Genomic DNA, 18,104 nt, shown 5'->3' on the forward strand with positions numbered 1-18,104 from the left:
CTTATTTCACTGTACAATGGAGCAATGCGAATACGAGTTGAACAGTATGGAATAATTAAACCATAGACAATTTCTGTGGATCGTCCAGAAGCGTTTTCTTAGCATCCTTGATTGCATTAGTCACAGGCACACATGAAAGAAAACACCCATGGGTCAGAATGATATTTATACCAAGAGAAGTCCTCCAAAAGTCGAAATGGTATGCCTGTAAAATTCTGCACGATGGCTCAAATAGGCTAAGCAAAAGGGTAAGTGGCAGGCAGTAAAGTAAGCGAGCCAAACAGTCATGAATAATAAGCCATACACAGTGAGAACGGCTCAAATGTCCTAAAGTTTCTTCAATAAAAAACTATCAGCAGTTAGTAACAAGACAGACAGACATGAATAAGAGAGGAGACAGACTTGGAGAGGAAGAATAGTTACAGGAAACAGGCAGCAAATCCCCAAATATCTTTCAAAGAAAGGTTGAGAAATAGTAAGACAAATCAGGAAAAATATTAATAATATCTGCACTGTGGTAACTGACAAAGGAATGGTAAAAACAATGTGCAGTGCCACGCTTTGATCTTGAAACAATGTTGCTCACTAGTTCAAGATTTATATAAACTTAATTGACTACTATAGCATACATATGAGACGCTAAATAGATTCACAAACTGGCAGCATTCAGTGAATTTTACAAGCTTTCAAGTTCCTTTCAATATCAGGACATACACTTCAATCCAGGATTCTGGAGACAAAGGTACATGCATTCACATGCAACAATCTTGATGTAAACCAATCATTCTTTTCTGACCATTATTAGGGAGCGTCTTCCATTATGTTGCACGTGTAAGTTTCATGCTTAATAACAGACAATACCATATACACAATTGTCAATAGTGGAACCAATGCAACAACATCTCTGTGATCCATGTTCTTGCATAAGAGCCTTAGATCCAGTATGGTACAAAATGTTGATTGAGAGTGGCAATAGTATGCGTGAGTATATTTACATTGTTAGGCAAGCAGATAGCCGTTACTACAATTTACTCATGGTCACTATGTTTGGGGGTGGCTTTGCTCATAATAACTGAGGCATATTCAGCAATGGTTGAATCAGGCGACCGCTTTAGCTGAGCAAGGTGAGGGTATAACTCAGAAGAACGGAGGAAGCATCTGCAGATAGCATGGTCACACATTTTACGTAAAGCAAATAGAACGATCTTGAGAGGCGACTCATTGAGAGCATCCCCTCTGGTTGGGCTCAACACTACAGTGGAATAGTTGCTAACCAGCTTCAATAAAGCCTGAGAGAAACACAAGAGCAGTGAGTGAGAGAAGCTTGCTCAGCAGTGCAATAAGAAAATTATAACAGCTAGTCAGCTACTGAAATAGGTATTTTGCAGCCGAGCAATCATGTTGTGGCCCCAGGACAACCTTATAACTAGAGCACTATGACTAAGATGGTAATTATCAAAAACACATACAAACCAGATCAACAGAACTATGTGACGGTTAGTAGATGATTAGTGAAACATCTTTTAAGATGTCACAAAAACCCAACACAATCAGGAAAAAGGAGCCACTACTACGGACGAACCTGCATGGCACCTTGGGAGATGATGTCTTCACATAGAACATTAGAATTTCGCACAAGGTTACTGAGTGCACCAGCAGCATTGGCTTTGGTTTTATCTTCCTCAGGTGAGAGTAAAAGTTTTGTAAGCTGAGGTATGGATCTTCTGAGCTTTTCATATAGAACATCATTGTGGTATGCAGCATTTCCAACCTGGAAAGAAACAACAGTAAGCTAAATGTGACCAGATAACATTATGAGCATGTCCCCATTAAGAAAAAAAGTTAACAAAAAAAAAAATAAAGCATCAATTCTTGAGTTAGCATACAGTTAATATTGCCAGTTAAACCAATCTTAAAGAGTTTCTGAGGCATTTATGCCTTCTCTATGGTTTACTTTCAATAGACACAAGTTGTTTTTATTGACAGACAAAAGCAAATCTGACAGAAACTTACAGCAAAACATGCAAATTTTCGAGTTCGTTTGTCTGGGTCAGCACATCTATCAATAAGGAGATCAATGATGCTATGCCTTGCCTGGCAAAAAAAAACATAAGATATATCAACCACTACAAGACATTCCACATAATAAATCTTACATAATTTGTGAAAAATTATGTTAAGCACTGAGAAACAATCTACATAATAAATCTTACAAGTGAGATATAAAAATAGGGACTGTGACGGCACATATTTCCAATAGCACTGCAAGCTTTTGCACGGATATCAGCATCATCATTGATTAGGAAATCTTTCAGAAACTCTAGCAAGCCTGCCTTGTCGATGGGTTCATAAAAATCCTGTAACAATAAAACAAAAATCATTTTATTGACATTTTATTGATAGTGCAATATATATAAAGATTGTGAAAATCACCAGTGCCTTGTCAGTTATAAGCTCATAAGCATAAAATTAAGCTCATTGCCTTTGTTAATTTTTCCCTTCTTTATATGTCAAAAAGCTTTTACGAACCATGGCATAAGTAAGAAATTCAATAGCATTCCAGACCAGACAACTGAGTTGAATGGTTGGAAATAACATTTCTCTTGACAGATAACCATTACAAGAGCTTAAGTTTGGACCTTTGACATTCGAGCAAGATCAGAAATTGTCATTAGGAAGTCAAGAACAGCATCCTTTGGAACTGAACTGTCAAGCAGTTTTCTCACGTTGTTTGGATTTAGAAGACCTTCTCTAAGAAGCTGCAAAGCCAGTGGACGATAGCCCACCATTTTTGCAATGATAGCTACAGACCTTGTGATATCGTTCAAATCAATATAGTCCAGGCCCCTAAGAATGCGTGCCGGGAATCCAACCTGAAAGTCAAACATCTGTTAGAAAAAATGTTGACAAACAGTAAGTGTAACAACAGTGAAAGCTTTGAGATAACCTCCACAAGAATTTGAACATACTGAGGCAAATGTGCCTCGATTGCTTTTAACATTTCCTTATTATCCACTCCTATTCTCCCACCAGGTGACCCAACATTTAGAAGGAAACCACTGTTGATGGACGCAGATGTTGATGGCATGTTGGGAGAGTTCTGTACTGCAACAAAAGGAAATGCCAAAAGATCAACCACTGCATTTATTAGATCTCTAACCCCATTGTTTCCACCGCCAAGCCCTCTCCAGCTTTTTATTGCCTTAAGGTGTGCATCAGACATCAAGTCAGTTATGAGCTTGACATGTTCTCTCCTAAACAAGATCTCACGGAAAACACCACCACAGAGGCAATGAGACAAGGAAAAAAGTGTCCACACTACACCCATTGGTGATAAACCAACATGAAATTTTGCAGTATCATTTCCATCTGAGGCATCTTTCATAAGCCCATCAGCCAATAAATATATAAGAAGCTGTGGTATGCCATTTGAACATGCTTGCTCAATGGCTAGTGGTCCCCCCCACATTAGTCTTGTTTGTAGCAACCCAACACACCCATCCCTGAGGCCATGCCAATTTGACACCACCCCATTATAATTTGCTTGTGCTTCACTGTCACCTGATAACCAAAGTTTGAGGAGGGTACGCAGTGTTGCCATGGGAGGAAATAAAGCCAGAGCAGTTTCAGAAATAGAAGACTTTGAATGCCCCCCATTTTCAAGGGATAAAAGAAATGATAGTGCCAACATAGCTGATGCATTGTGTGGTTGAATGGAGCTTGTCACAGTATCATCAGATGAAGATAGGTGTGCAAGGACTGAAAGCCGTGCTCGCTGTTTTTTCTGGGAACTAGTAAGAATATTTGATGCCGAACATTTTCCATCTGACCTCAAACAATTAGCAATTGTTGCCAAGGCAAGGCAACAGTGTAGCACAAGGGCACGAGGATTGGATAATTTACATTTTTGGTTACGCGTTTCTCCTGACTCTTTGTTTAAGCATGACGCACAAAGAGATAATAAGGAAAACATATCTGATATAATGGTTCCATCTCCAGCCACATCTGTTTCATTAGCAGCAGTCAAAGAATTTGGCAAACCGCAAAGCACATTGCAGACTGAAGTATTTGATAGACAGATCCTTGACATAAGCTGAAAAGAAATGGATACAGAGAAATATGACAAAGGTCAAAATATTACAAAATTAAAAGCTTTCAATAGTCTACAACTTCAATTGACAATAATTTCACAGAGTTAAATGACAAAGTTTCTGCTTTCCAAGGTCTAAAATATTATAAAATATTCGCAGATCTCAAAAATACATAGTGGTCAGTCAAATATTTAGTACTACACAACAGATTTGTAGATAATATAAAACAGCACCGCATGTTGTAAATTCAGTGGTTTTGTACCTATATTGGTATATGACAAAGTGTGTGGTTACATGAATACAAAGATCAGGTATTTGTATAAGTCCAATTAAAATCCTTTTGGATGGGTGATTACAATTATGTAAATTCAAGGTATGTAATATAAAGAAATTAGAGAGAGAGAGAGAGGGACCTGAAGAGCAGCATGTAGTGCAGATTCTAGACCATTGTGAAAGCAATAATAAATAGCAAGCTGCACAGGCTTTGATTCAAGAAATAATTTTACAACCATCTCAATTATTTTGGCTGATTCTGTATCAATCCATAAACCTTGGTCATGTGTCTTGACATCAGGCTGAGATAGAGGATGCTGCTGTGAATAAACTAATGGAAAGATATAGACTTGTCCTTTCACAGAAATAATCTCCAGTGCATTGGTTAGATACCAAATGGCTTTGCATGTTTCACATGCTGCTGGCACCATACTGGAAGTTCCTGACATTAGACTTGATCCTGAAGCTGCTAAACATTCAAGCAAGAGTTCAACAACTCCAGATGTTCTGGCATGATCAACTATCTGATGGAGAGTTTCGTCCACTGCTTTTGATCCCTCAGATGTCATGGATGTTTTAAGCCCCCAAACAACACGAGATAACATTACGGCAATGCATGCAGTGGACTCATAGTGGATCCTTCCAGAAGCATCTCTAATTGTGACTAAAATCTGCAGAATAAAGTTGCAACAAGAAAATATATAAACCAATGACCATAGATTTAATGATAATAGTGTAAACATCAGTTACTGGACAACACGAAGCGACCTGTGAATAAAGATCACTGAGAGCAATCCAGTGGCTACTATAAGAACTTCCAATCCCACTTCCACTATTATCCAGTAATTTTTTTAAAATGGAAAGACTCTGCAAGAATAAAAAGCAGTAGCATCCATCATAAATTGGTTAACATCTCCTTGTACATGGTTGTAAATAAATTGTCCTATATATACCAAAACCCATCATCATCATGGAATCAAAGAGACAACCATGAGAGTATCTGAGAGTCCTATTTAAACAGAGTTTAGAAAGACCTTCACTGCTAAACCATGAGCATCAGAAAGCTTCAGTTTGACAATGGTAGCTGTAAATTCAAGAAGAATGCATATCATTTCATCTAATGCTGCACAACTTTGATGTGCACCAGCAGCAAGCAAATTTGTAAGAATTCTGAATGACTGATTTACAGAATCAATATTCAGATCCCTGTAAAGATTTGAAAAGTCGATCAGAATTGATTAGTATGAAAAAGGCTAAGTAATATAAAGCACATAACAATAACTATAACCATCTAGTCTTTTCCAAACTATCTGAGGTAGGCTTTATGGATCCTCACTCAACAAGTCTTCAACATAATGAAGATATAATTATTAAAAAAAGGTAATCATTTGATACAGAAAAGACCCTCTATGTAGGACAAAGACTCAGCAAGCAATTTGATAATATATTAATAATATAGAAAAAAAGATAAACGAATGGAAATGCATCAGTACCGTAAATAGACCGGTATGCTTTAAGGGTATGAAAAGAATTACTTTCAAATTTAATTTAAATTAACAATTAAATTTGGGTTATAGTTACTTTATCAAGAATTAAGATCATACCAACAGAAAAGAGCCAAATCACTTCTGATTTTGATTGAAATGTTAAGATCAAAAACTGACCACAGAATGGAATTTTAAAATTAAAAGCTTGAACAATGATCCTGCTTAGTCTTGGGAATCAAATGATGTAAATCAACCATCAATCATCAGATCTCCATATAGTATAGATTAGACTTTCAAATAAGATCTTGAAAAGAAAATTTAAAAATAGATTGGGATTACAATCACAATCATGGCGGAGAATTCTCTAAACTAGGAAAGACAAAGTCAAAATTTTCTATCAACCCAAGCAAAAGAAAAGGGGGAATGTAAGAATTGGAACCCAATATAAGTCATCTTTAATCTCTTGAGGATATTACCCCTTAGGCCTTTGACTTAAACTAAATATCGATTTTATCAAGTCAATCCAAAAATCAACCAAACTGGTGACCAGAAAAGGACACTTATATTTCTAATCATGCCATGGCAACTTCATGCCAACATAACTTTGCGGAAACAAAAACCTGTTTGGTTCATCTAAGGCATCATGGATGATCCAGATAAATCAGACTTCCTAATCTTAAACATGAAACCTAAAATGTACGATTATGATTAGATTTCAAATTTTTTTTAAAAAAGCAGAAATATAGTATCTGAAATCTAAACCTAAAGATTCATCTTTCCTTAGATACGTCAAACCAAAACCTTGGCAAGAGATCCCTCATCTATATGCCTATGGCTAGTATGAGTAACTATGGTGAAACAAAGATCTTTTCTTTAGTAAAGCAGTCGAACAATTTTTCACATGAATAAAAAGAATGATGAAAAAGTAGTTCGTCATAAGTAGCAATTGTTTTAAAAACATCATAAGTAGCATTCTTAGGTTTATTCAGGGCAAATTTAATCCCGAATCTCATAAGGTTTTGCAATATGTTCATATCTGACATCAAGAGCAATTATTTGCAGTTTCTAATGCATGTAAATTATGTAGTTATCTTAGGATCCATTTACACACTCTGAAACAATAAAACATTAATAGAGAAATTGCAGACATGTTTCTTCAGCATGAAACCATTATGCAGAGCTCAATTTATTGTTACTGCCTTAGAATGACATGATGAAGCATCACAGAGAGAAGCACTGATCAATAGAAAATATTGCATTTCAGCAAAAGACCTGACAGGCCCATCACCAGGTGGTTCTAAAAAATTTCCTGTAAAGGATTGTATATGATCTCCAAGCAATGTTCAATTAAAAAAGTCCACTCAGCACTTCAGCCAAACAAGGTATATTCTGCTATGCCAGGACCGTCAACACAATCACTGTCAAAGCTGACTACAAATGTTGTCCACTAAATCATATCATGTTTATGCAAAATTCCAACTATTCCATTCCATGATTAATTAATAGTTCTGCTGGTAAGGTACGTAAAATCACATAAGAGACTATAGCTTTACCTGAAAGAACTAGAGGATCTGTTGGACCAACTTTTCAAGGGATGCAGAATAGCTGATATTGCTTCATTTTCTTGACCAATATAGTTTGCTCCTTTCACTGTACGTGAATTTTTTTCCAGCGTGTCTAAAATTTGGCAATCTGAAAGCAGGCAACAATGGTTAGATTGTCATAATATTATTAAATATGGCACAGATTTTTCATATAGAAACTTAATACTATTACCATATGCAGCTTAGTGCCATTTAGCAAGTAGGCTACATGTTTAAACATACATGTTTTCTCACTAAATTTACTCATCTAGATCAAATATAACTTGAAATAGCACCACTGGGTTTACTATCTTCTAAATATCTACCTTCAGCGTCTTAGAATACTGCTAAAGAAAATGCATCCATAAATTTGATAGCAGCACTAACATATTATACCATGATATGGTTGATGCAAGCTTGCAATTCTAGAAGCATTGTGGCATTATATTGATTTCAACAACTGGTAAGCAAAACCAAACAGCAAATATAGACATTAGTAGATTAGTTTTAGTTTCTGTTTTGAATTATATAATTCTTAAATGAAATGATGCAACCAAGGTCATTTTACCAGACCCAAGGCCAGCCATGTCTAAATTAATAGAAAAGGTGATAAGTAACTGAAGAAAAAAGTCAAGAGCGGTTTGAGAAAAAAAAATACTCTCAGGATATCAAATAAAAGTTAAGCTTACGATCCAAGAAATATAACACAAACACATGCATGCAGTTTCATATTCTCATATATCAGCTTTAACTAGTTCATAGATTTAGGCAGATATTGCGAACCAAATGTTTTACCACAACCAAATACCATTATAAGCTGATTACAATCAAGCTTTTTCCTCCAAAAGAGGAGACAAATATTAGAAGCCAAATATCCTAATCGAAGTAAGAGAAACCGTGTTGGTCTGTGGGAGAGAAGAGGGTGGTAGATAGAATGAACAGTCGACTGCTATGGGAGAGAGAATCAGCTAGAATACAGCATCTCCTGGTCCCTTCCAACCATTAGAGGTATGTGCTTACTACAGACAGTGTGGATATTTTTTCCCCTTTTTCTACATAAAGGAACACTAGAATTAGTCCTGGTCAACTGGAATTTGTATTATCCGTAGGCGTATATAAATTATCAGAAGTCATATACAAGTCAGAAATAATTATAATGTTGGGCATGCCTAGGTTTTCAATAAAATTGTTAATATGCCATCAAAGACATACATGTAATTGGCGTTATTTAGCATGATAAGTTTAGGATGGACTCCTAGTCTTTTAACTTGTTATCCAACGAAGAACTGCAGAAGTAAAAGAGACGAGTATATCCACTACCAACTCCACATAGTTGCAATTTTGTGTACGCACCTTGAAGAATATATAAATGACCTCATTTGAAATTCTAATGCACATAAATCATGTAAAAGAGTCAGATACTCCTAATACTTGATCTTGGGCTCAAATTTTTTGCATTCCAGTCTGACTTTTATATTTTGTCCATCTTCAATGTTGTGATGGAGAATGCAAGTTTCCTTTTGTGAAACGAAGTATCTTGATAGTCCCAAATCTCTTAATCGGACATTGGCCAAGGAAATATATAAAAGTTGCAAACTGTTGTACGCCACTCATTTCCCTCATTAGGATCTTCATACACATAGAATAGGATACTTAAAGACTCAAAGGTGCGCTTCTAATAATTAAACCTATTGGACATGATCTTCATAACCATCTTCTATTGATAGTTATGAAAAGCTTAAATACTTGATATGTTTGAATTAGTCATCATTTTACGTTTTTGAGACATCATAGTGGCAATAAATATTTTAAAGAAAATAGTAAAACAAATTTTAAATTCAGCAATCTCTAAAGCTAACACTTTATGCTAGTTTTAGAGTGTTCACTTATATCAGATCATGCAATATCGCCATTATATGTTTTTATGTGACTCTAACAAATGCATGTGTAATTTGTTTTAGCTTTGAAAGAACAAAGTTATAAATTTATTTTTTTCCAGGTTAAATCTATCTTAAAGTGATGATATCTAGAAATGACAATAAGTTTCAATATAGTGAGAAACTTATATACAGTACCGGTATAAGGTGCATCTAAGGGCTCTAATAATGACATACTTGAACATTATCTAGTGTTGGCTGAGATATTGACACCAATCAATGAATTATCTTCTTCGATAAAAACAGTTTTTCTTTTATATAGAAAGCATTTATCAACCATAATATGTGACATTCCCAATTATTGAAACTTATCACCATATTAATGAATATACCCAGCATTCAGTTTTTTCGAGCTTCTTAATTGAGTAAAAGGTCAAAACACCAACAACTTTGCATGAACACAGACATACATAATCCCAAACACTAGCATGAAAAATTCAAGTTTTGTGCAACTAGCTTTTGATCATTGTGACAATATGTCCTACCTGATGGAAGAATGCCATCAAAAACCGGAACTGTTGAAGAAACTTGATGTTGATTGTCAAGTATTGGTGTAGACCCATCTACTTTACCATCATTTGAGAGATTTTGAATTTTGTCGCTCTCAAGATGAACAGGAGAATTGTTTTTACCTGTCACGGAGTATGTTATGGGTCTGAAGTCTGAAAAGTATGTAGCCTGAGAAAAAACAATGGGTGATTTAATATCAGACCTTCAGGATTGGCATTAGATGATTCAGTCGTTGAAGCAGGAATGTTGCTCCCCTCTCCCTTTGAGACAGCTTCAGATCCCCTAAATGCAGTAGCTGTTACACAAATTTCCTGAAATATAATTGGTAAAATTAATAGTTCTTTTATGAAGACATAAAGTCGGTTGTGCCATTGCGGGAAGGGCATCATGTTGGAGAGTTCAAATTCATTAAACTGAGAATAATAAGAAAACTAACCCTGGCCTCGAGCTCATCCATGTTTTCTTTGACAAATGGGTGTTCCAGTAATGCTGGCCAAGTAAGCCTATTTTGAGGCACCTAATTTTGATAATATATGTGACCAATGTAAACATTTGACATAATAAGTAGATAATGATCAATCAACAGCTTACTGTGGGCATGTAAATAAAACTTTGATTAGAACCTTATTAAGTAAACCCTTCAAGAAGCTTTTAAAATTTGGACTCATATTGTCTGGATATTTTACTGGATCCTGGCATATGGCACAAGAAATAAATATTAGATATCATGATTTACTTCCACATTAAAATGCAAATACAGGAATTGTAAGCAGGTATACCTTGACTATGTGGCGGATTAGTGCATACACTGAATTTGTATAAAATGGGGGCTGACCAACAAATAATTCATACCTGGCCATTTTCAATAAAAAATATTTTATTTCCATGAGTCGACACTACAGTACATAATGGAACAACGGTGATATGCCTATGCAACTCTGCTGGTAAGGCCCATAAATACTAGAAGTTAGAATTTACTTCATTTTTACCAAAAAGTTGGAAGTCATTACTTATCCACTCATTGCCCACAAGTCTTACCTAGCTACAAGGTAAGCTTAGCAAAATCAAACAGCTTATTATGACATTTCTTAGTAAAAAAATCCTCATGCCAACTCAGATCCAAAGTTGTTTTATTATGGCTAATCCAGCATATTGGCATAGATCAGAACGATCGAACCCAACGAGACCTACAATGGACCGTATTCGAGTTTAATCGCATAAAATGCAATGGGCCATGACTGTGCAATTTTTCCCATAAATATAGTCACCTTTCAGTTTTCATTCAATTTGTATCATGCGAAAACATTGTTTTTTAACAGATAATTGGACCAATCAAAATTAGCACTGGTACTGCTTATTTTGTTGTTCCTTTTTAATTGCTTATGAGGGCTTTCTTTGAAATTTGTTTTGCATCATTTTCATTTCATCTCAACTAAAATGCATGACTCCAATCTCTAGTAGCACTGCATCGAATGTTCCTTCCATTAGATGTTATGAATATGAAACAAACAGGTTTCAGGTGCAAATATTACTTGCCAGATAAACTTAGGAAAAAATGTGCATTTTGTTTTAGAATAATAATTTATATCTAACAAATAACTATTAAAAATGCAAAACAAGTCACACCTTTATAAAAATTTCCACCTAATGCCACCTCAATAACTAATGCATAACCTTAACTATTACATTGATATTAAATAATGAAATGAATATTAATCCAAACTACAAACCCAGAAAAAAAAATTAGAATATGAGGGGAGCAAATATATATGCAACCAAAGAGTAAATATAAGAAAACAATAGAAAGGATAGTGAAGAAACATTAGAATGGGAGTGCAGGCATGTAACCTGCAACAGTTCATATTTGAAATGACTTTTGAATTATATACAATTTAAGATTGCATCCAGGAAAGCAGAATCAAACATTACTGGGTTACGTTTGGATCCAGTTACCATTTTCAAATTCTTATTGGTTAATTTGCAATCTTCATAAATTCAATTGCCCAACAATGATATCACATAGATATGAAGTTCTAAGCAACATAGAAGCTTGTGCAATTAAAGAGGATCTGCATCCACATTGAATTTGGTTTGTAATGAATTGCAGGGCCTCCTCAGAAATCCTTTTCATTGGTCAGAGACAAACTCTAAAATAGATGGTGTTGTACATGAAGTATAAAAAACAATAAAATTACAATGAACAAGAATTAAATAGAGAACATTTTTAGCAAAAATATTTCACATACAGAATAACTCCAAGAGACCACAAATCCGCTGTGTGATTGTAGGGCTGTTCCCGCACCAATTCTGGAGCCATGTACAAAGGTGTACCTACACATTCATAAGCATATATCAAGCAAGAAAAGTTAAAATTAACTTCTACATGCATGATGCAGATTATTAAAGGATTTTTTCCCTGAGAGAAAGGAGGGAGACCACCACTAGCTGGCCAGATCCAAATACTTGGACACACATCAGCCAAGACATGAACTCAGAATCTCTGCTTGTTCAGCAGAGAGGTGTGACCACTAGTGCAATGCCCAGCTTAAAGATTATTAAAGGCTTGATCATTCAATAATTGGTTAAGTAAAAGAGCTAACTTAGATCAATGTCCTCACTTAAGTTGCCATGACACCATCAAGGCCAACCAAATGCTCTTTTTCCTGTGATCATTTCAGGCCCAACTTTCAAACAACTAAACAAGAATACCAACTCATTCCGCTTATTGTGGCGGCCAATCATTTGAACTCATGTTACTTTAGCATCGCATAACCATATATTGGAGAACAGCACATAAATATCTACTAAACCTTGTTCTCCATGTAAATCATGTCAGTTTTCAACCCAAATTACTTGGACTAGCAGATGTCTGATGCTAAGGAGACGCATGCAAAATGAACTAAGAATATTCAATTCACCAGAAATTCAAAAGTGAATCATGAAATTATTAAAGGCTTACCTTTTATAGAGCGCAGAACTACAGTATTTGCTGACATGGCACGTGCAAATCCAAAATCACAAAGCTGTAAGAAAGAACGTAATAGTTATGATGGAACCAACTATCTATTGAGCCCAAGCAATATTCTTAAAACAAGAAGAAGAATAAAGAAAATAGAATTAAAATGTGTTCAGGTTAGCCTTCCTAGTTTAGCATCTCAAAAGAGAAAGATCAAGTTCATATACCATTTCCAGAAGTAGGTATTAATAAATTCAAATCCAGGAACCATGACTAATGTAAACAAGTATCTTGTATGGCTATATCAAAGAGAAAAAGATTTGAGTGTCTTTTATAATAATACAGTCCAAGATGAAAATTACGTGTCAAAAGAAATGGGCCCAAAGGCAAACCAAATAAGTATATTCGTACATATCACCTGGACTAGCTCAGTAGCAAGGAAGGTCAATGATGCAGAAACTCAGGTTTCTAAACTTAGCTGCAATTTTTATTTCACTCCAAGGTCAAAGTTTCAGCAAGTTCAGTTCCAATTGGTCATTTAAACAAAGTCAAAAACTGTAAAAAACCGAAATATAAAAATCGAGGAAAGGAAAATCCAAAAAAGAAATTATAGCACAATATATCATTAGCAATAATCTAAGACGATTGAATCCACTAAGTATCGAGTCTACCAAGGGATCAGCTCAAGCATAAATCAATAAATAATTAAACTAATACATATGTTAAAAAAAACAAAAAATAAAAAATTTATTTGGAATGACATCAAATATTAAATATGAAATTGTATATAAAAAATCCACTATGACAAAGTATGGATAAGAATGAGTGCAATATCAGTGTTCATAATTAGGACATCCCATCTGCTTCCACAAAAAAATACCCATTACCGCTGAAATTTGAAAAAAATTAAATGTTGGATTTTCAAATTACTATATAAATGTTACCCAAAGTATGGAGCTTTATCAAATGCAACAAAATTTGCTTGTACACAGGTTTAAAGTTCAATAAAAGCTCGAAATTTTCAAATTTTTATTGACAAAATAAATCAAATTGATTTTTCTAATTTATAAAAAGATATATCTTCCCAAATTTAAAATTACATAAAAAGTAAGCAATCTCAAGAAGAAATACTGCCATGGAAATAATTTCAAAAAAGTTATGTTACCCTAGAATGTCTTGTAACCCCAGATTTACATGTTAGAGATATCAAAACTCACAAACTCAAGTTTTATCTTGCACAAAATTGCTTTTGAGAGGATAGATCTGCAATCCAAATTTAAGATTGCATTCTTGCAACTCCAGAAATGACAAAAAGAATTAAGGAATAACCTCAAAGTAAGGCTGTTAGCCTTATACATTTCAGTTCATTTAGAACCAATTGATACTCTAGAAGTAGGAATAACTTATGGCTGAACTGATCTGATTCAGTTGAAACTTAAAATCATCGCAAAAATTAAAGCCTGTAGTCAATACTGTAAATCAAACAGGCACAATTTCAAGATATCAGAATAATCTCCAAATTCAAAAACAAACTTACCATGAAATTGCTGCAAAATCTGAAGGATGTGCAGCTCGGATATTTGACATATCTTTTTCAAGTACATGATTATATGAAATAAATGTTGATTTTCGATAGAACAGAAGTCCCAAGAAGTATATTATTAGTCTTGGAAATTTCAAATGAAAATTCAGAACTACCAAAACACACATGAAGTGAGTGTCTTAAATGTTGGCCATTTTTCTATGGATGTAGTAGTTAGAGACCACCGAACTAAGATGGTGTAGGCATGTACATGAGGATCTGAAGAAGAATTGCTGAGATGAAAGACCTTTTTTTTTGGAAAGAAAGACTAAATCTGTGTTTAAGTATCAAAAAGAGAAAAGCAAGGACTGAAGTAACTTGGCAGAAAATGCAAGGAAATACATGGAGAAACTGGAAATTACAATGTGTCTGTGCATGTGCATGTGAGGTGTGTATCTTACAGAAACAGATGGTGAGAAAGAATATGCAGAAAGCCAACCAAAAATAGTCCAGTATAAGCTTGTTAAGCAATTATGGTTATGGATGTTATGATGACATTGCTAAGAATGCATATCGCTGTTGGCAATAATGTGTGCATTGAGTTCTTATGAAAGCAACAAAATTAGTCAAAGCGTTTCACAAGCTTGCCCTATTTACTTACCATGCATGAAAAGAAATAGGACAAGATGCAACATCTAGATCTTATCACAATGCATAAATAGCAAAAGAATTGAGAGGAACCCGTTGACATTGGTGTAAGAAAACTCAAAAGAGTGTAAGAAAAGATAGAGAACTAAATTAAGCAAACACTACCATGTTGCAACATATTATCCACCCAGAAAATATATCTATGATGACAACAATTACTCAGAAAGGTAACAGAAGTACTATGAAAGCTATTCTGGCTAATAAGGTTTAGCTATCTAGGACAATGATATTTTCATAAGCATCAATGACAAGAATATTTGTATTTTCAAAAATCAGAAAAAGGGAGAAGACCACCTTAACAACAGATCCTGCCCCAATGAGGATATTTTGGGGTTTCATATCCCGATGGATAATACGATTGGAATGTAAGTAATGTAAAGCTCTAACCTGGGAAAAAAAACACAGAATATTACATGGAGAAACCCAAGTGTTCATAGAAAAGCTATGACATGTACCAGTTGTTTAGCTATTGCTTGAACTTGTTCTTCTGGGAGGCACTTATCATCCTCAAGAACTTCAAATAGTTCTCCCTGGAAAAGCAAATGCAACAGGTGATAAAACTGACTAGGTATTGCAATTCCTGGTACTAGGAAAGCATGAGAGAACATGGACATATTGACACTAAATATCAATACCTGAGCAAATTCTGTAACAACACAAAATTCTTGAGGGGTTTCAAATGCATCAAGCATTTCAATTATATTTCCATGTTTCAACTTCCTGAGGATCTATTCAATTCCACAAAATGGAAAGAAGAAGATGTTAGCTTCCAAGACATGACAATAAGAAAATAACTTATAGCAGACACTTAGAAGAGGGTATTACAAACCGTGCCACCAAAATTATTGCTTTATAACCTTTCAGCAAACTGTGATGATCGAAAAACACTTAATTGCTAATCAAAGCTTCAGATGCTTTAACCTTGAAAGAACTAAGCGCTACCTATGAGCACAATTTATAAACTAGGTACTGCTATTGAGTACCATCTACAGTCAGCTAATGTTTTTTCATAAGTTATAGAATTTGCAGATGTAAAAAACTAAGTGTATAATCTAAAAAGAGGCATGAGATTTTACAGAATTGTCCTCCATTATCAACTTGCAATAAAGTAACATGAACACCAAGAATAATTGTTGCAATGAGAGTGAGCTGATGGAACAAAGGATTTGGTGTACTTTTTCTAATGGAATGCTGAAACTATTTTGATTTCTACAACTTCCAGGTGTAGAATAAGAGTTCAGAGGTCCATACTGGGCCTATATATACTTGTTTAGTACACAAAACAGAAAAAAGAGTTAGTAAACTATACTAGCTAAGGACAAGAGATTACAATAATTGCCTTTAGGGGATATCATAATAATTGACTGCATGAAACCACAAGTCACCTTATCCAAGTTAGTAACAGCAGCTTAACTACCATCACATTATTTCCTTTACAGTGCACCACCTTACCGGCAATTAAGGAAGCCCACTACCTTTCAAGCATTTGGCAAATTACCAAACAACCTTACCTCTATTAAGAAGGAAACACCAGACAAAGACAAGCAAGAAAGAAGAAAAGTAGCTAGGCGAAAACAAAAGTGGTGGTACGTAAACAGAGAATTTGATAGACAACAGGACCTATGGGAAAATAACATGTTCTAACACAAGAATATAAGAGGACTCGTTTCATCAGTACCTCAATTTCCTGTCTTAAATTATGAATGTCCTTTTCACTCTTCCCATGTTTAAGAATAAACTTCAATGCAACAGTCTGGAACAAAAAAATTATGACAGATTCCACCATCAGCATCTGGTATTCATCCTACAGAGAATTAATTGCAACCCAGAAATTAGCGATCACAGGCTTCAATAGGCACAAACCTGTCTTGTATACCTGCGTCGTCCCTTGTACACCTTCCCAAAAGAACCTTCACCAACCAGCTCTATCACATGGTAATCCTCTACCCCCATCTCTCGATCTATCGATCAATGAGGCACTTGCAGCTCAAAAAAACTGTACACCTTCAATGTAAACCAGAATCAAACCAAGAAGTCATAACCTTGCAAGGTGCATCTCATTAACTACATTCTCGCTTAAATGTCATGTCAAATATAGTTTTAAAATTAGACACTAATAAATAACTATCACATTAGATTCTTTTCTACCAGATAGAATAACGCTAAATTGAAAGTTAAACTTATAAATCACTAGTTTAACAGCTAAAAAATGAGATCTAAAAGAGGAGCGAAGAATCTTTAAATTGGAAAAGATTTTTGATTCCCACGTGGGAAAACTAGGGTTTTAAAACCAGATCCATTTCCAAGAGGATAGGGTTCCTCTCAAGCAGCTTCTCGGACCCCGAAGCGAGGATCTTTAGAGAATAAAAGAGCCGATACTGGAACCCTAGAGACTGATTTCTTCCCCCAATAGCCGAGCCAGATCGAACACTGGCACCAAAAATTTCCCGAAATTTAAGAAGGAAAGCTCGAGATCGGGGGGCAAAAGTTACACAAACACATCTGAAGTAAAGAACCGGAAAGATTATACGCTAGAACCGGAAAGAAGAGCGAGCTTACCTTACTCGGCTCTCTCACGCGCTCTCCAGGGCTCGGCCTCGATCGCACTCCTCCGGTGCTTTTAAATTTTTCCCCGCCCAGGGGTCGGATTCGGGTCGGGCATTATGTGGATCCGGATCTGCCGTATAACATTTAACATATAATTTAAATAACCACTATAACATTTTGTCGTATACGCACAATTAGTAAAACTTAAATAATTGTCATTATTTAATTATATTATAAACTATTTTTATGCAGCAGAAACAACCGACCTTTTCATTGTCTGTCCATGTTATATACATAAAGATAATCAAATAATTTCATTTTTTGCCATCGTTGCCCATTTCTTTATGTTATAAATGCTAAAAATGGAGTGCACATCGAGCGAGGCCTGCCTGTTGCTCGATCCAACTTGCCTTTCAAATGAGTTGGTTTGAGTAGCTATTAGGACGGCACTTGATCATGGGCTTGAAGAATATGGCGTGCCCTACCTCAA

The 18,104-nt window shown here is 35.2% G+C and overlaps 1 protein-coding gene across 2 annotated transcripts; it reads right to left on the bottom strand.

Annotated features, from left to right (window-relative positions):
* Positions 1-767: 767 nt before the first annotated feature.
* On the bottom strand, positions 768-17,728 carry LOC103704645 (serine/threonine-protein kinase TIO). Of its 2 annotated transcripts, none has more exons than XM_008788015.3 (23): positions 17,627-17,728; positions 16,931-17,071; positions 16,746-16,820; positions 15,703-15,795; positions 15,523-15,597; positions 15,362-15,454; positions 12,841-12,904; positions 12,128-12,212; positions 10,661-10,733; positions 10,505-10,573; positions 10,318-10,398; positions 10,084-10,192; positions 9,857-10,003; positions 7,405-7,543; positions 5,399-5,570; positions 5,133-5,231; positions 4,505-5,035; positions 2,948-4,093; positions 2,640-2,873; positions 2,214-2,357; positions 2,014-2,094; positions 1,583-1,771; positions 768-1,289 (listed from the first exon to the last, which is right to left on the bottom strand). In XM_008788015.3, exons 2-23 carry the CDS (start codon positions 17,018-17,020, stop codon positions 1,029-1,031), a joined length of 4,050 nt encoding a protein of 1,349 aa, XP_008786237.1. In that variant the 5' UTR covers positions 17,021-17,071; positions 17,627-17,728; the 3' UTR covers positions 768-1,028. The 2 variants fall into 2 exon arrangements, with proteins under 2 accessions (XP_008786237.1, XP_038973803.1); XM_039117875.1 differs by having other exon boundaries at positions 16,931-17,063; positions 17,627-17,679.
* Positions 17,729-18,104: the final 376 nt, after the last annotated feature.

This window comes from Phoenix dactylifera, unplaced genomic scaffold (genome assembly GCF_009389715.1).
Source record: "Phoenix dactylifera cultivar Barhee BC4 unplaced genomic scaffold, palm_55x_up_171113_PBpolish2nd_filt_p 000283F, whole genome shotgun sequence".
Lineage (NCBI taxonomy): Eukaryota > Viridiplantae > Streptophyta > Magnoliopsida > Arecales > Arecaceae > Phoenix > Phoenix dactylifera.